The sequence below is a fragment of the Amaranthus tricolor genome, chromosome 5, assembly GCF_026212465.1.
Source record: "Amaranthus tricolor cultivar Red isolate AtriRed21 chromosome 5, ASM2621246v1, whole genome shotgun sequence".
Taxonomy (NCBI): Eukaryota; Viridiplantae; Streptophyta; class Magnoliopsida; order Caryophyllales; family Amaranthaceae; genus Amaranthus; species Amaranthus tricolor.
The window spans coordinates 25,488,310-25,506,879 of record NC_080051.1 but is presented as its reverse complement, the minus strand read 5'-3'; the positions used below and the strand labels follow the sequence as shown (position 1 = coordinate 25,506,879).

The 18,570-nt window shown below is 33.1% G+C and overlaps 2 protein-coding genes across 3 annotated transcripts; one reads left to right on the top strand and one right to left on the bottom strand.

The window, feature by feature from the left end:
• Positions 1-1,219: 1,219 nt before the first annotated feature.
• Positions 1,220-12,414, top strand: LOC130813098 (phosphatidylinositol/phosphatidylcholine transfer protein SFH9). 2 transcript variants are annotated; one of them, XM_057678826.1, is made up of 16 exons: positions 1,220-1,545; positions 1,804-1,830; positions 1,912-2,206; positions 5,183-5,282; positions 6,554-6,820; positions 6,906-6,983; positions 7,098-7,199; positions 7,302-7,351; positions 7,453-7,546; positions 7,615-7,701; positions 7,789-7,875; positions 8,933-9,014; positions 10,163-10,578; positions 10,667-10,741; positions 11,301-11,447; positions 11,533-12,414. In XM_057678826.1, the coding sequence occupies exons 2-15, from the start codon at positions 1,824-1,826 to the stop codon at positions 11,358-11,360; spliced, it is 1,800 nt and encodes a 599-aa protein (XP_057534809.1). In that variant the 5' UTR covers positions 1,220-1,545; positions 1,804-1,823; the 3' UTR covers positions 11,361-11,447; positions 11,533-12,414. The 2 variants fall into 2 exon arrangements, with proteins under 2 accessions (XP_057534809.1, XP_057534810.1); XM_057678827.1 differs by having other exon boundaries at positions 1,544-1,830.
• A 796-nt stretch (positions 12,415-13,210) lies between these two features.
• LOC130813100 (uncharacterized) lies at positions 13,211-14,483 on the bottom strand. Its single transcript, XM_057678828.1, has one exon. It carries the CDS (start codon positions 14,362-14,364, stop codon positions 13,471-13,473), a length of 894 nt encoding a protein of 297 aa, XP_057534811.1. The 5' UTR covers positions 14,365-14,483; the 3' UTR covers positions 13,211-13,470.
• Between the last annotated feature and the right edge of the window lie 4,087 nt (positions 14,484-18,570).

Sequence of the window (18,570 nt, the reverse complement as noted above, 5' to 3'; positions counted from 1 at the left end):
ATTGCTATTAGACATTCACAGCACAATTAGTTTAAACAATTAATTTAAACAACTAACTTTTTAATTATTACTTTTAAATTTTAATTAGTCAAATCAGTCAACAACTTTAGTCAATAACTCTGACTAATAGCCATTTATCAAACAAATTTAAAACTAAAAGTATTAATTAGTGGAATTGTTTATTGTACGTAGTGGAAGTAATTACTATCCCCTAATTCTAAGGATTAAACTAGAATAGTCTAATCATGTAGATATAGTTGTAGATTTATAGTTGTAATTGTAGTTGTAGTTGTTGAACGAATTACTCGCATTCAGAACGGAATCACACCCTCAATACTTCATTATCACAAAGTACTGCGGTTCATCAAACAATCGCTAAACAACATGCAATGTCTATGCTGTCAATTGGTTTGTTGGTCAATTTCTAGTGGGAGTGTGGTACCCACAATATGAAGAGCACATTTACCACTCATTATATTATTACTTTTACTCTAGAGAATGTATAGGTAAATAATGGTTATTTAAGAAAGTCGTAAAACATGCTTATCTGTCCTAATTTTATAGGAGGGGTTTTGAGAATTTATTTTATCTTTTTTCTTATTTTTTTATTTTTAATAGTATATATTTTATCTTTTTGTAGTTATTTACAAATAACCGTTACTGTTTAGGATTTTCTATTTACTTAGTAGGAGTATTTTTATTCACTTTAGTCGTGTGAGGTGAGATGTTAGAGTCTCGAGCCTCAATCATAAATATAGTTTTTTATTTGAGTTGGTTCTTTGACAAAGTAATATTCAAATAAATAAATTCTCGACTTTAAAGTCGAAAAAATTAAATAAACTTTTCACTCTACAATTTATGTAGGATCAAATGACATTTTTTAACTTTCATCCTAATCTAATATTATAATTTTTTAATTTATATAGTAAGTTCATTCACAATGTCATCAATTTTATTTACTTGTTCTTTCCACTACATTCCTATCATTATTTTGTGGTTTTTTTTTTTTTGGGATTGAAAAATAAAATTTTAGTAATCCGAAAGTAAAATATTTGATTTATTTGTGCATCATTAAATTCTAAAATTCTAAAATCACAAAATTAATGAACAATTTTTTTTTTGAGATTAAAATTAATGAACAATTTTTTTTTTGAGATTAAAATTAATGAACAATTAATTTACTATAAATGAGCGACTAACAAAATAAATCAAGTATTTATGCGTGAGAGCTAAGGAACAAAATAAATAAATAAAAACAGAAAAGGAAACCTACGAACGTAAACAGCATTTTGGAGTAGAATTAATTGACGGAGACCGTGACGGAACCTTTCCGTTTCTGTCGACAACGACGCCTCTTCATGCTTCTTTCCTTAACTCACAGTAATTACTCACAGTAGAGAGAGAAACTAGAGAGAGAATCCAAAGTCGGGGAGTTTTTGTATTTAATGCCTTTGGCATTTTTTTCCCAGCTGATTTCGTGATAATGATGTTTCAGCTCCATTCTTTTTTATTTACTCCCTAGAAAGAATGCTGCTTCATTCTCAGGTTCTTTTTTTCAGATTCCTTTTTCGTATTTTTTGATTTTTTTAAAATTAAAATTAATTATGCGTTTCATTTTTCTGCTTTTTCCAGATTCTTCTTTTTATTTTTATTTTTATTCATTTTTAGAAAATTGAAATAAATAAAATGAAATCAGATCACTTACGATTGAAGTAAAGCTATAATCTTACTTGGATCTGGAAGTATTATTTTAATTTTGCTGACTTTTTGATTACATTTTATTATTTTCTTGATTGATTACAGAAATTACGGAAAATTCAGCAATGCAAGGTACTTGTTTAGTTTTCGTATTGATTTTGAATTTTGATTTCATTTCTTTGATTGATTTTTGGTGGCCATTGATGATTTCAGAAGAGATAATGATGATCCGAGATGAAAGAAAGTCGGAGATTGAAGTTTTTGAGGATGAACCTATCAGGAGAACCAGGATCAAAAATCTGAGGAAGAAAGCGGTGAATGCATCTACAAAATTGGCTCATGGAATAAAGAAACGAGGAAAGCAAATTGCTGATTGTAAATTTGCGGCCATTACGATTGATGATTTTAGGGATGAGAAGGAGGAAGAAGCTGTTGATGCTTTTCGTCACATTTTGGTGGAAAAGGGCTTGCTTCCTACCCATCTTGATGATTATCATACCATGCTTAGGTGAGTAATGCATTTTATAGACTTTATTGTGTTAATGTGTCATGGCATATGATGAAATTCACATAGAATTATAGTTTTTGCTCTTTGTTTGTTAAATGGATTGAATTGGATTAGATTGATGTAATTTGTTTCCGGTGGTAGTCCATTCCAGACGAAGATTAAGTGACTTGTGCCGATTTGTAACTCTTGGATTGCTGAAGGATTTGTTCTGTGTGATGCATTTTAGTAGAGATTTCTGATGAATAAAGATATTAAGAACTAAGATTTTGTGTTTTGCGGTTCTTCACGTTTGGCCACTATTTGTTGGAGAGTACATTAAAGGAATTCAAGGGGTATTATGCTTATACCCGAGTGCTAAAAGAAACAAAATAGAGGGGCTAGTAGTCCTAGAAGTGGTCTGGACTTGAGAGTCAGAGACTCTGATCTCAATTGGTTTGAATTTGATTAGTGGCATTATGAGTCTTACTTGATTCAATTTATTGAGAATTATTATTTGGTTTGGTAATAAGAATGGAATAAATCTTAGTTGTGGAGAGTAGTCCTAGCTCTTATGTCAAGGAAAAGTGAAAAAATGTGGCAAAATGGCACTTGATGATAATAATACTAACTATTGGTTAACCATGAATAATATAAACTTAAGGGGTTGTTACCCAAGAATATGCAAAGTTACCTTTAAATTCTTCAAAAGGTCATTTGGGCAATTTTTTTAAAAAATAATTAAACAAATAAAATTCGCACTATTACCCCCTAACCCCCACTGTGAGCCACCCATCCCCCTCCCTAGCCCCACGGCCCCCACCCCCAACCCAACACCAAACCTTTATTTTAGGTCGTGTCAACGTGTCAATGGATATCTTGTGGTTTCTACCAATATTTAGGCGTTCTGATGACCGCATTTCTCCGGTTACCGAATCACCGTTCTGTTACCGTGATTGCAACTGTTACCACATTTTTACATTATGTCAACTGCCTAATAATTATCACCTCACAACCGTGCTTCAAACCACCAGCACCAACACTTTACACACATATCCCTAAAGCTAACCTACTCGTGCCGCCGGGAACTTTTCAACCCGCCTGAAAAACGCCAAAACCATAATCGCGAGCCACCACTGGATCTCGGTTTCAAGCTCAAAGTTGGTGGGTGTTCTTCTGGGTGTGGGTTGACATGGGTGAACTACCTCGCCAGACCGGGATTCTCATAGTGATGATTCGGTGGTTGTGGTGAAGTGGTTGTGTCGTGGTGGTTTGTTTAGGTGTTTGTGTTGATTAGAGATTGGGGTGTCGATTAGGGTGGTTGTATTCGCCGGCGCCGATAGGGTGAGGGGTGGAGGGTTGCCGCTGGGAGGGAGGAGGAGGGTGAAGATGGCCAATGGTAGAGGTGTTTTGATTTTTTTTGTTTTTTTTTTTATTTATTTAAATTTATCTTTTTTAAAACCAAATTACTTACAATTGTAGGTTGCTAACAGGTCATGTATGTTGGTAGAAAACTCACTTCAAAGTTGGTATTATTCATAGTTAATCGAAAAATTAGTATTATTGTAGGGAAAATGTTGAAATGATATTCACAATAATTTTTCCAAAAAATTATCATATTTTTCAACGTTTTCAGATTATCGTTTATGTGTTCATATCTAAATCCGCGTGTCTCAAAATGTCTAACATTGTAGATTCGGACATTCGCACATTGACACCCGCTGGTTGATCCTAGCTCATCATGTCATCCTTCACTCTTTTTATCTATGTCATTTCCGATCTACCTCTTTCTCGTTTAATCTTAAAGTATTAAGATTCTATTTTTTAACCTAGTTTTTGATCTTCTTTGCACATACTTGAATCGAGGTGATCATGGCCTTGTGGGTTTGAAATAGGAAGAAGTGGGTTGAAGGTCTTGGTGAAATGTGGGTTGTTAGGATTTTCCTCCCGGAGTCACTAAATTTCTTTTGTTTACCTATAGTTGGATTTGTCGGTTTAACTTATACTGTAATTTGAATTTTGTCGATGCAAACTTAAATCTTAATTCAGTGGAACGTCATTTTCCCTCTTCATAAAAATCTTTTAGAGAAAGACACTGTTGCTATGTGTGTACAAGTGTTGAACTTAGTTTCTAAAAAACGCACTAGAAAAGTCTTTTTATGCCTAGGTGAGGTGCACATGAGGCGCAAAAAAATTTTCAAAGTTGCAGCTTGTTTTGTGATGCACTTGTGACTTTTGTAACAAAGGTGGAGCAGATGGGTATAAAGGTGAATGAGAAGTGGAGGACTGTTTGTTCAGACGAAGAAGAGTTAAAAGATGAGAGCACAAAATAGAGTAATACCTCTATGGAGTATGGTAATATATAAATAAATATAAACAAATATAAAGGTTTTGTTGTTCATAACCATTACTAGATGGTTTAAGTGGGATACTTCAATAATTGGGATAAGAAGCTTGACTCAAACGATGGAAATGTGTTGAATGAGGTATATGGTTTATGTAAAATGAAACAGGTCAGCATTTGGAATGTATCTGCTAAAATTTTTGTAAGCACGGTTTACATATGAAGGTTTATTACTATTAATAATAATATTATTTTCCTGTTAAAAGAGTCAATATCTCTGCAGTAAACTGTACTTCTATTGTTCTATCCTATAGTCAAATTGTAAGCTGATTTGTACAGTATTTTGGTTTAGCTCTGCAGGGAATTAGGAGTAGCTAGTCCTGTAAATGTAGGTTACTTAAAGTAATCAGTGCATTGGATGAATTCAAATCATAGGCAGTTGGTGATGATGAGATTACTTAAGTAATTGTCAGTTAAACTTGTGGTTTCATTTAATCTTAGCATAAAAATTTTAACAATATGCCAGATAATTTGGTGAAAGTGTGGCATGTTATCTCTCTGCTTGTTATCTAAGTCTTAATTTTTGATTCATTAGTATACCATGCAATTTTATCTTTAACCATGACTTCCCTGAACAAACTGTTGTTTTTGATCAGATTTTTGAAAGCAAGGAAATTCGATCTGGATAAAACTGTCCATATGTGGGAAGAAATGATTAAATGGAGGAAAGAAAATGGAGTAGATACTATTTTACAGGTAATGAGGTTCACAGGAAACATGCATGGTTGATAGTAGTTCACCTTTCTGTGTATTATAAAGATGAGATTTATAGTTTTCAAGAATTTTATTCTTGATGAAGCCCAAGGTTTATAGTTCTTTGGTTTGAATTCTAATGGATTATAGTAAAATGACTCATTAAATTATGTGCATATTGTAGAATTTATAGGTAATTTTGCTGCTTGCACTATAGGATTTATGTTTTCTGTTCATGGCCAGTACATATGTTTATGCCTCTATTCACTGGCCTGCACTTTGATTATAACAATATTCCATTACCCAATGCCATTAAGTGGCTCCCACCTGGGGTGGGGTTTGAAAGGTTCGGATGTATACAACCATATCCTTGTTGATGATAAAACTAACAAAAAGGTTATTTTTGATTAATCGTTGGTAGCAAACCTCACGTGGAATTTCACTTAAATAAGAAGTGCACATAATTTAATAAGTCATTTTACTTTAGTCCATTATAATCCATATTAGATTTCTTCATATGGTTTCTTCCATTTCCTATTATCCCAAATTTAGTTTTAAAAGTTATGCTTTTGCTATAACCATAATGTAACCAAACTTAGTTGACCTTATTAGCCTTTATCTGGACTTATCTGAACTTGTTTTCAGATATTAGAACTCATTGGTATTGTGATTCGAACTTGAGATACTTATCTGAACCTATTGGCCCTTACTGACTTATTTGAAATTACTAGATCTGAATAATCCATTTTGAACACGGATTAATTGTTTATTTATCTTACATCTCTCTTGGTACTAAACTCATGGCTCATGTTGTTCTTCACTCTCACACGCTTTCTCTTTGGCCCACGGGGCATAACCTTACTGCTTATTAAACTTCACTAATCTGGATGTAGAGTATATAATGTATCATTGTTAGCCCTCTGTCTCAATAATCTCTTGTTGTGGATGGTATAGAGGGCTTGGACAAATGACCTATGTAATTATAAACACATTGTTTCTAGTAGATTTTTGTACCGTAAATTTGATATGCTACTATCAATAGTAAAACAGTTGTAGACATCTTGGTTCCCCTTGTCAGTTGTCATCCATAACCTAATATGGTTGGGATTAAGGCATTGGCATAGTTGTTGCATTATCATCCCATAAGTCGATGAATTGTGAGCCATCGGATGCATATAGAGATGAAAAACAATGTCATTTTTTTCTTTTGCGATTGTAACATCTTTCCTCTGCAAAGTTTATTACACACAGCTTGTATTTTCTGTGCTCTGCAGGATTTCTACTTTGAAGAATTTGAAGAAGTACAGCGACACTATCCCCATGGTTATCATGGTGTAGATAGGCAAGGGAGACCTGTTTATATTGAACGATTGGGTATGATTGAACCTAGCAAGCTAATGAATGTGACCACGGTGGAGCGCTTTTTAAAGTATCATATACAAGGATTTGAAAAGGCTTTTGCTGAGAAATTTCCAGCTTGTTCTATTGCTGCCATGAGACATATAGACACTACAACTACAATATTGGATGTTCATGGAGTGGTATGGATGACGTGTCAGAATTCATTAGAATAATATATGCAAGCGGCATCCCTTCTTTATTCTTATTAGTTATTCGTTTTTGTAGAATTGGATGAACTTTGGTAAAATTGCACTAGATCTTATTAAGCACATGCTAAAAATTGATGGCGATAATTACCCTGAGGTAAGTTGATCTGTTTGTTACACATCCATATTTAACATAAAGGGTTTAAACTTTTGTGGATATGTACTCAGCTGTCTTTTCTTTTTTTTTTTTTTGGGTTTAAAATCTCTCCAGACTCTGCACCAAATGTTCATTATAAATGCTGGTTCTGGATTTAAGATGGTGTGGTCTACTCTGAGAAAAATTCTTGATCAGAGGACTACCTCAAAGATACATGTAAGGTCTTCTCTGCATATATCCTTTTTTTTTTTTTTTTTTTTTTTTTTTTTTTTTGATATTTTGGAGATAAAGTGGGTCCCTGTTTGTCTTACTTTTCAGGTTCTTGGAAGCAAATTCCACAGCAAGTTGATGGAATGCATAGATTCCAGGTGGGTAGTTTTTTCCATTACCGTTGTACTTTGTTGATTTCAATTAAACAATCTACTGTCTCTGGCTCCAAAAGCTGATACTTACACCATTTTTTCTACAGCCAATTGCCTACTTTTGTAGGTGGGACATGCTCTTGCCCTGGTGGCTGTCTTAGATATCAGAAGGGTCCATGGAATGATCCAGAAATAATGAAAGTAAGATGGTTTTCCCTGCGATTATTACTTGCATTTCCAGTTTTGTCTTACATGGAAATGCATTGCAGATGGTGTATGCACAAGAGATGACATACTTGAAGAGAACAAGTTCATCTGACTGTGAAGATTTAAAAACCAAGTTACTTGCTTGTAAGGTGTGTGTATTAATTATTAATTTGATGGATTCATCTTGTCTCTCAACTTTGTGGTAAATTTCACATTAGTGCTTGCCGCTTGCACAGGCCATGAAGAATGACTTGGTTTTTACTGACATGGTTCCCGATTTAGATGGCCGAATTCCCAACACTGCAGCAGTACTGGATGATAAAGTAAGTTTTTCAAGTCAAAGGTCATTGCTCCCTCTTACCACCTTTATTCCTAGAAGAGGTTTGGGGGGAGAAAGGTTTCCAGCAGTTCCAATGTGAAATAACTAGTTTTGTTATGTTTTGATTTTTGACATCAAGCTGCCTGAATGTAAAAAATACTAGAGTAGATGCTAATGCACAGTATAAAACAGCAGAGACATAGATTTAAGTGTTGAAAAGATTTTTTTTAAAAAAACTATATCTAAGTTTATGTGGTCATTAACGAAAGCTTCATATATCTTAAGTTTTGGAGCTGGCTTGTTTCTGAAGGAAATTCTTTCTTCTAGTCACAGGCCACATGCACTCTTTTGTTTGGATCGAGGGAATTTTGAATACCAATTTTTAAAGGAAGGGATTCGAAGGGATCAAGTCCCATAACTGTGCTGATAACCAAATCCCTCCAAAAGTGAAAAGATTTGGAAGGAAAATGCTATTTCTCTTCCTCTTCCTTCTTTTCCCTTTTAAACAAACCATGGACACTTCCCATAATATTTCCTCCTCTTCCTTTCCCTTTCCTCCCTTCCCCTTCAATCCCTTTTTTTCCCTTTTAAGTTATCCAAACAAAGTAATAGTGTGTATGAACTATGAAGGTGTTTTCCCCCTGTTTTATTTTTTTATTTTTTCTGGAGTGGACAGGCAGAGGAGCCTGAGGCTCAATTTTTTGGCTATTTTCCCCTTAAATTACAGCTTGTTACAATTTTGATATATGGCTTTTTGTAAAAAAAAACTTTGGCGGGAACTTGATATGGTAGTGACCTAGTGACCAGGGGCTGAAAACGTGTGGATTCTCTTTCCTAGTTGCTACAAACCTTTTGTTTGCATGGATAGAGAATTACTGCCTTATATTTCTAATTATGTGAAGATATGGTCACATGCATTTTTGTGTAGGCTTTTATTGACATTTTTTCTCTTGCATTTGCTTACATTTATAATCTGACAGTAGGTTGTGAATTCTTAAAGGATATAGACTCTTTTTCGAAATTATTTATTCAATTTGCTGTACGTATTTTCCCTGTCTCAGGTAAGCATTGGCGAATCCTCTGCTGGAAACCTGGAGGAAGCGGTGTTTAACGATGCTAGAGTTGAAGATTTTAATTTTACAAGTATGTGATCTTTCTATTGCATTTCACTTCCTTCTTTTGTATGTGTCCTGATTATTGTTATCTTTTGTACAATTTCAATGATGTATCTGACTAGTCATAGTCAAGGCATAGTGCTCGCTTTCGGTCACGGTCGCAAAACAGTTTCTGTGGTCAATGTGGATGATTTTGCTGTCAATGTGGCCCAAATTTCGATCATCAATATAATTCGATCAATATACTCAAAAACCTTTACGATATGGTCGTGATACGATGATGCACCCTTGTTTTTGTACTATGAGTCAAAGGCGAGCTGCTGCTCCACTCTATCCCAGTGTCATGATTCAGCTGTGTCCATCTGCTGAGTCATCATAAAAGACTTTATGAGAACTGAGAAAGGAGATTTTTAGTATGTTATAGCGATTTTATAGGTTGCGAGGAATATAGGTTATTATGTTGGATTTGATTGCAAAATTATTCCCTGCAAACCAGCTTAGGGGTTGTCACCTTGTGGGAGATAGGTTGTCTCGTCTTTTTAGCGTTTTTTTTTTTTGTATGGCGAGACCAGTTAGAATTCACCTGTAGGTTAATATGTTAAGGTGGAGGGGACAAGTGTGATGAACCCTAAATAACCAATGCTATTATGTAACTCCCGCCAAGACTCCCACCTGGGTGGGGTTCGGGAGAGTTGGATGTCGCAACATTATTCTTTTAAAAACTAATGTTTCTTCGATTGAACCTTAGGTAGCATCATGTGCAACTTCGCATAAATAAGAAGTTAATATGTTTAGAACCATTTTACTGTAGTCCATGTTAATTCTAAACCAAGGTGCTACAAATCTTCGGCACCATCGGCAATAGGGTGCGCCGTAATTAAAATAAATTCATTTTTTTGCATTAATTGTGGCCTGTTTGAGGTTTTAGGATCTTGGGTCAGGAAACCCCCTATTATTACTTATGTTTCATTTCTTATGGGCTTGACCTCGTGTTGTAGTGCTTGAAACCATGTTAAGATGTAAGGGGTAAGTGTTGGCCTGTTGGGTGCTTACTGCCTAATCATGAAATAACCATGGAAGTTATAACCTTACTGCCTAATCATTTTTTGTTATCGATTTTTCTTATTTTGGTATGATGATTCTTTTTGACTAACCTAATTTGGAAGTTATCAACAGGTCATGCTTCTGGCAGCAGTGTAGAAGCAAGGCCAACGAAAGTCATTCCTCATGAAAGAAGTTCAATGACTGGCTTTATATTCAAAATTGTTGTTTGTCTGCATATTATATTTCGGTCCTTTGGGAAACTTTGGGTACCGAGACGAGAAGAGAAGCAGCCAATTCTGCAGCGGGAGCCTGTAGACATTAGAGTTAGTCTTTCTAAGTGTGAGCCTTGTTTGGAGGGTCCAACTGCTGCTCAGAGGATTGATGAATCTGCGCTTAATCCTTATTGGCAAAGACTTCAGCATTTAGAGCAGTTAGTTACAGACCTCGTAAATAAACCCACAAGAATTCCTCCAGATAAGGAGGACACAATCGTTGAGTCCCTTAACAGAATTAAGGCCATAGAGCATGACTTGCAGAAGACAAAGAAGGTAAAGGATGCGGTATATCTACGTTCTGACTTTTTGTCTTTCTAGTTGTTTGGAAGCTAACAGTGAACTTGAATTTCTATTGGCACAGGTCCTTTTTGCAACAGCATCAAAGCAAGCAGAGCTTGCTGAATCACTTGAAAGTCTCAAGGAAAGCAGCATGCATGTAAGCTCTCATTTTTATATTTTACACCTAATTACTTGGTTAGGATAAGAGCAATATAACAGGCTTACTGGTTACTCAACTTAGTTTGATGGTGTAGAAGAGCTTATGGTTACTAAATTAGCTTCAAATATTAATGATACCTACATTTGATAGACCCTATTGAATACATTCAACAGTAGTTTTCATAGTGGCACAACCGCACAAGTAGAGTATTGCAGGAGTGATATTTAGCCAAGCGGCAAAATTGGAATTGGTATTTTGAAGGATTTTCCGCTGCACCCCTTTCTATCCATTCACCATTATATTGCCCAAGTGATATAAGAGAGTTGTGATTGTAAACCTTCTTCCATGCCAGTAGATACCAGGTGGTATTTCACACTAGGATATATGTATATTTCACATACGAGAAATATGAGAAATAATCAATTCGACCTAATAATTCATATTTCTGAAGTTTCATTTCTGTGTTTGGACTTTGTAGTCCATTTGATGTGTAGTCTCAAAGGCCTAAGCGGACATTTGCTTGAATTACGCGCATTAAGATTTCATTTTTTCACAGGGACAGCCAACAACCTGTTGGAGGAGAAGATGGAAATCTGCTTCTTCAAATAATCGATAGGATGAAGTCAAAATAGTAATATTATGTAGTTCTTGATACTTCGACATTGATTTTGCTGACAGAGGTTGCTACGAATTCTTACAGCTGGTAGTATCTCTGTTTCCTCTATCTCTTCTTGCTTCGCTTCTCTCGTTCCTCAAAGGATTTTTTCATTTTTCGATTCGCCTTGCAGGTCTTCTTTTTCTTTATTGCTTCAACTGCTCGGAGTGGACTTCAGTACAAGTACAACAGTCATTTCACAGTATGCTGTGTGAATAGCTAACTAATTTTTCTCGTGTGAATAGATTGGCCATACAAATATCAAAAGTAAAAAGTTTAAATTAGTTTTGAGGGAATGATAGAATAAAAAACCACCATTTTCGACAAAAAACTCGGAAATAACAGAATGTTTCATTCCAAAAAATAACAGAATGTTAACAGAGATATGGCCTATTTTTGTACTAGAACTTGCAATGCTATAAAAGGTTATGAAGGAATTGAGGGAAATTTCCTCTCTTACACGCTAGTACAGTTACAAGTGCAATCTTGCCTACTTTTGTAGTTTCTAATTTCTTCCATAATCGTTGGACATTACTTTTTTTTTAAGGTGAACATTGGCCATTATGCAATTCCGCCATAGTTTTCATTTCATACTGTGCATTTGATTTTGTTAAGTTTTATATGGGGTGTTTCAATTTGTTGTTGGCTTGTTTGTCCAGTTGGAAATGTTAGTGTTTTGTAGTTTTTAAGTTAGCTGAAAAAGCTAGTTGTTTGTGAAAATGTTTGGTAAATTTGAATATTGGCTGTTGGCTGTTTATAAGAGAAAAAGTGGACCACAAAGTCAAAAATCAACAAAAAAAATAGCTGGAGTAGTTTTTTCATTTTGGCCTAAAAGCCAGCTTTTCAGCTGCTTTAAAGCCATTTACTAAATACTTTTTTTAACTGTTTGACCAACCAATAAGCCAAAAGCCAGCCAAAGAACAAACCTAAAAGCTAGAAGCCTAGAACCAAACACCCAAAAAAGCATTTTATTTTTTATCAATGAGTTCATGTCGGTCTTTTATAATTTTATTCATAAACTTTTTCTTTCCTTATTTCATTTATATATTTCTTGCATCTATTTACATATTTTTTGCTATGGTATATCAGTAGTAAAATAATAAAATTCAATTATTTACAAAAATAAGTAGATGGTAGAAATAAATGGTTAAGATGGAAAAAAAAGTATAAATTTGTAGACAAGATAAAAGAATAAAAATGAAATTATTACCGGAAAAAAAAAGGGTGCTAAATTAATATGACAAATTAAAATAAAAAGTGATGCAAACTGAAAGTGATAAAAAGAGTATCTCTTTATGTCCAAATTCAAATAATGTATATATATATTTTGTAAACCAGACATATATATGTAGAAGTAGTTTTCAAGCTATACTGGACTGGTACAGTACAACTCAATGCTAAAATTTCAATAATTTTTTTGTTAATTAGTAGTAAGTAGTAGCATTTATCTAATTATAGTGAGTTATCAGATTAAATCATCAAATACTTATATTTTCTGGTAGTTGATATGTAGTTGAATTAGGTAGAAACTCGGTGAGTGTTATTATATTCTTTTACACTAGCATTTCTCACCATTATATTTAGCTGATGCTTCTTTCCTGGCACTTGATCAGCAATAGCACTTCTACTAATTAGTGTTTGAAGCAAGTAGCCTTATGCTGATTGATGGAACTTATATTGAAATTATAGCAATGCCATTGAAAGGCATGCAGCATGCTGATTTTGTGCACACTGAATACACCAAAACTCAACCACCAATCAGCACATTCACATTTACGGTCATTAGTAAAGACCTAATTACACTTTCCATCTCTAAATATTTACCTAAAGATATTTAGTAGCAAATTCAAAGGTACGATGGGTGTATCTTCGAATTTAACACCCAAATTAAGGTATAGCCGAAAGCAGTAGCAAGACATGCATTCTAAATCTTCATCAACATTATACTTGTTTCTATAAATCAAAGTTGCATCATTTTACTATCTCAAATTAGAGTAGGGACTATCAATAAACCTAAATTCAGCAGAAAATCATACAGAAACCCAGCAGAGCAATAACTCTAACAAGTAACCTAAGAACCAGGATCAAGCACAGGAAGCCTACAATGGAAGCTAAGAGATTTATCAGTTTGCCTCGAACCCGGAACAAAAAACTGGAAAACAACAGTCAGAGAACCACCTTGTGATCCAACTCCATAGAAAGCACAATCAGGTTTGGCTAAATGACACTGCAAACACTTAACAAAGTGCTTCATACTAACCAACACATTCATTTCTCTAATATCACCATTATTTTCCTCACTATCTTCACCTACAACCATCAATCTCTTGAATTCTGCCCCTAAAGTCACCAAACTTGTAGAAACCTTCAAACCCAATTCCCCATTTTTTCCAATTTCAACATCAATGACATCACCCAATTGTTTCATTCTCTCAACAAAAATCAACAATCTATCTAATTCACTAACTCCAACTAGGGTTCTAGGGAGGTCTTGAGCATCATCAAGAGCAGTTTGAAGCTCCAAAACATGAGTTCTTGAAAGGGGTTTTGAGATGGGTATATCCTGAACCACAGCAGAAGCATAACCTTTTGTCTCAAAACTGAGAAAAGGCATGGAAATCGTAGAATTTGGGGGTAATTTCTTGACTAGCTTGATTTGAAGGCGATCAACAGATGATGAAATTGCTGCTGCAGATTTGAGGGCTCGAAGAAGGATTGAGAGGTCGACAGTGAAGGCTATTCGATCCTCGTTTTGGCTGGAAATTCGATAGTCAGAGAATAAGGCATCTTTTTGGAATTGGGCAATTGATTGAACACCGTCATTATTGAGAAGATTGTGGAGGAAGAAGGTGTGATCTTTGGTGAGATAAACATGGCAGATTTTGCCCATTTTTTCAAAGGCTGGGATGAATCTCCTCTCCAAGAGGGTTACTCCATTTTCAGTGAGAAATGCTTTGAATTTCATGGAGAAGGAGAGTAGCAGAGAGAAGAAATCAGATGCCCACCAAGTGTTTGTGGAAATGTCTGGCTGAAAGGAAGGTTTTAGGTTTCCTACTGGCGTTTCAAGGTCAAAAGTTTGGATTTTTGGGTTTGACGCGGGATATATGGAGGACTTGCGTTTTGGCGGGAAGGTATTTTGCTGAGCTATTACTATTAAAAATAACACAAATTCCGGTGAAAGACGGTTTTTTGAGAGATCATCTTTAATTGAACTGACCCATTACCATTATATATATTTTAATATATTATAAGTAGGCATTAAGAATAATGTAAGTAAACATATAAAATATTTAAAATAAGCATTAAGGATAAGGTAAGAATTAAAGATAACATAAGTAGACATTAAGAACACGCTGAGTAGATATTATTTTTAATGGGTTGGGTTTAAAATACGTCTCTCAAAAAGACGATCTCTCAAGAAACTAACTGTCAAAATAAAACTTCTATGAAAAATAAATGAATTATTGAGCTTTTCATATTTTTAAATAAATGAATATATTATAAGCTACTTATTATATTCGATTTAGTACAAAAATTTTAATTTTATAATTCAATTTATGCTTATTCTATTGTGTCTACTAAATAATATTTTTTTATGGATGCCATTGCGTCTATTATACTTTTTATTTTACCATAACCCCTAACTAATTTATACTTCTTTTTTTTTTACTTCACCTAAAAACACTTTTATATGTCCCAATACACTAATTCAATTATTAATATCTCTAACACATCGAAAAATTATAGAGATTAAAAATCAATAAAATTCACATTGAGATGATTCTAACAAGATCCCACATGATTATGTTTTAATCTATATATTAACGACAATATGAAAATTAAGTTACATTGATGAATAGTGCAAAATTGTCCTTGACTTTACTTCTTCCCGATATATATATATATATATATATATATATATATATATATATATATATATATATATATATATATATATATATATATATATATGATCAAATAAGAAGAATTTTTGTTTGATTTTGTTTTGTTACTATATATACAAAAAAGATATTATGTTATAAAGTAGGAACATTCTAAAAATTTATATCATAGTTACTTTTTTGTGTAACATAGTTACTTTTATGTATTTTTGGCTCAATCATGACCATAGATTTTTTTTATTTTAGTGAAATCAAAGGTGTAGAGTGCTTCTTACCCTTCTCATTTTCAACATCCTTCTTATTGGATCCCTCATATATATATATATATATATATATATATATATATATATATATATATATATATATATATATATATATATATATATATATATATATATAGAAGAACTAACAGAGGGAGTATTATATAATAAAAGGGATTATTAAATATTTTAAAATTAAATAACATTTAGTATTTAAAGTACTTAATAGAAATGAAACTTAAGTAAGGTTAATATTTCGGGTAAACAGTCAATAATAATAAACTAATTTTTACTTGATCCATTGAAAATAAACCTACCTATTATTTATTTTTAAATAAACCCGTCTATTAAGCTTATTTGTTAAAACCAAACCGATCTATTGTTTATAACTATTTTTAAACTTTTTTTGTAAATGAAAAATTAGGAATAAACAATAGTTAAATTTATTTTCAACAATTATACCGAATAGGTGAGTATATTTAAAAACAAATAATATTTGAGTTTATTTTAAGCGGATCAAACAAAGATTTATTTATTTATTTTTTCTAAAACAATTGTTTTAATAGAATATTTGTCTCTTCCAAGAAACTCAGTGCAACTCTTGATGACAAAATTTTCAGTCTCTCACTTTCAAATCCCAAATTATAAAAATTTCTATATAATAATAACTTAGATTGATTTATAACTTGTTTAAGTATGATAATAATTTAGCTAATTTATGGGTCACTTGACTATAAATTTTTCTAGTGTATTTAATATTAGCCACTCGACTATATTTTTTTGGTGATAATAATATATCAATTAGCTGACGACTATAATAAGGTTTTTTGTTATGTATTGATCATTGGACTAATTAAAATATCTTGGTAGCGTATGGACTAATTAAAATATATATATATATATATATATATATATATATATATATATATATATATATATATATATATATATATATATATATATATATAATCTTCAAGATAATAGGAATTTTAATACATCTAAATTATCGTATATATATATTAGGAAAAATTATTTTTAAAAAGCCAACCTTTTGGCCATCTGCAAATAAAGGGTCAACGTTTCATTTATTCAATAAAAAGACAACATTTGTCTCATTTTTGCAACTAAAGAGATAGCATGTAAAACAACCTGCTGTGACCGGTTAATTCGAATTTCTTAAAAAAACAGAAATAAAGTTCCTACGCTAATAAATTCTTCTTCTTCATTGTAATAAATTCACAAATTAATATGAACCTTCTACCAGAATATTGTTCTGCCATCTCATTGTTTCAAAGCACCATTCCACAAAACAATTTAAAACCAGTGACAACAAATCAAAACTGAATAATGTTCTGCCACAACATTGTTTCAAAACAGACCCGTTACATTACAGCAAAACTACTAATGGCAGTACATTGTAATTCAAAACAGACTCGTTACATTACAGCATTAGCTAACTGATGCTTGAGTTGGTTGAGTTGATGCTTGAGTTTGTTCAGTTGATGCTTGAGTGATTGAGCTTGTTCTTGCAACCTAAACAATTCAATACAATTAAGTCATCATTATATACAGATAAGATGGTTCATTATGTAAAATAAGATGCTTACTTTGGATGTGAATGTCCTACCACCTCTGCACCCTGCTTGTCCGGATCTTCCCCCTCTTGACCCTACAACACTATGGATTGACCTTCCATTTCAATCTATTTTTGTTGGTTGATCTTCAAGGTCTACTTCATAATTCTCATCTTTTGAACTACTATTACCAGATGCACTCCCCTCTACGGATTTATCTACAAAATCAGAATGAATTTCAGGCTCAAAAGAGTGGTCAACATTAGTATCAGGCAATAATACCCTTTTGGTAGTAGTGGCTGCTGGTAAATTGCTCCTAAGACTTCTCCTTAATGCTATATTATTACTCCTTCCAGAGGTTAACTTTTTGGGCTGAACCTTTGGTTGATCAAGTGGTCCTTTATCAAGATCAGTTACAGGGAGTGCTGAAGTTGGATATTTATGAAACACATACACATTCACTGTCCTCATCTGAATTATTGCATTATGTAACTCAACAACAACATTTTCCCCTTCTATCTTCCTTAAGCCATCCTTTAAAATGTAACCTGGAAGCAAGTAAAAAAGCTCTTGTATACTTCTATCTCAATTTCACTTATTAGCTAAACTCATCAAGTAATCCATGGACAAATCATCTGGATCTACCTCCTTTATTCTACCAAAACCTCCAACATAACTAATACTATCTTTAGCTTCCTTGAATTTACCTGCGTACCAAATTTTAATCAACACCTTTTTATTCATTATGTTCATAATTACACAAAATTTCTAATTTCTAATATTCACAATTGCCGGCAGTTGTGGATGATTTCAAGAGGTACAACCCTATTTGTTTTTGTAGGGCATATATGTCATGGGAGAGTAAATTCCAACAATTACTAAGCAAATCCTAATATCTAATGTGTTTGACCAAATTCCATCATAAGAGAATAAATTCCAACAATTACTAAGCAAATTCCAACAATTACACAAAAATTCTAATTTCTAATGTATTTAACCAAATTCCACCATAAGAGAGTAAATTCCAACAATTACTAAGCAAATCAACAATTATCAATAATGAGACATCAATTGAAGAAATTTAGAGTTAGAAACTTACTTAGGTTGTGATATTTTAGTGGAAATCAACTTTGCCCTAAATTTGCATTTGTGTCGCCATTGGAGAAGGATTAAAGGGACCGATTTTTTGGGTTGAAGATGCAGCTGATTTAGCAAAAGCTTGAAGATGCAACAACTGGGTTTTCGTGGGTTGAAAATGCGAAATCAAGGTGCAAGATGCACACTGTTTTCGTAGGTTTGCAAGGGAATTGGAAGATGTTTGTGAATTGGAAGAAGACATAGACACATATGTTCTCGAAATAAATGTTAATCGGTAACCAGTAAATTATCTCTTTAGTTGCAAAAATGAGACAAATGTTGTCTTTTTATTGAATAA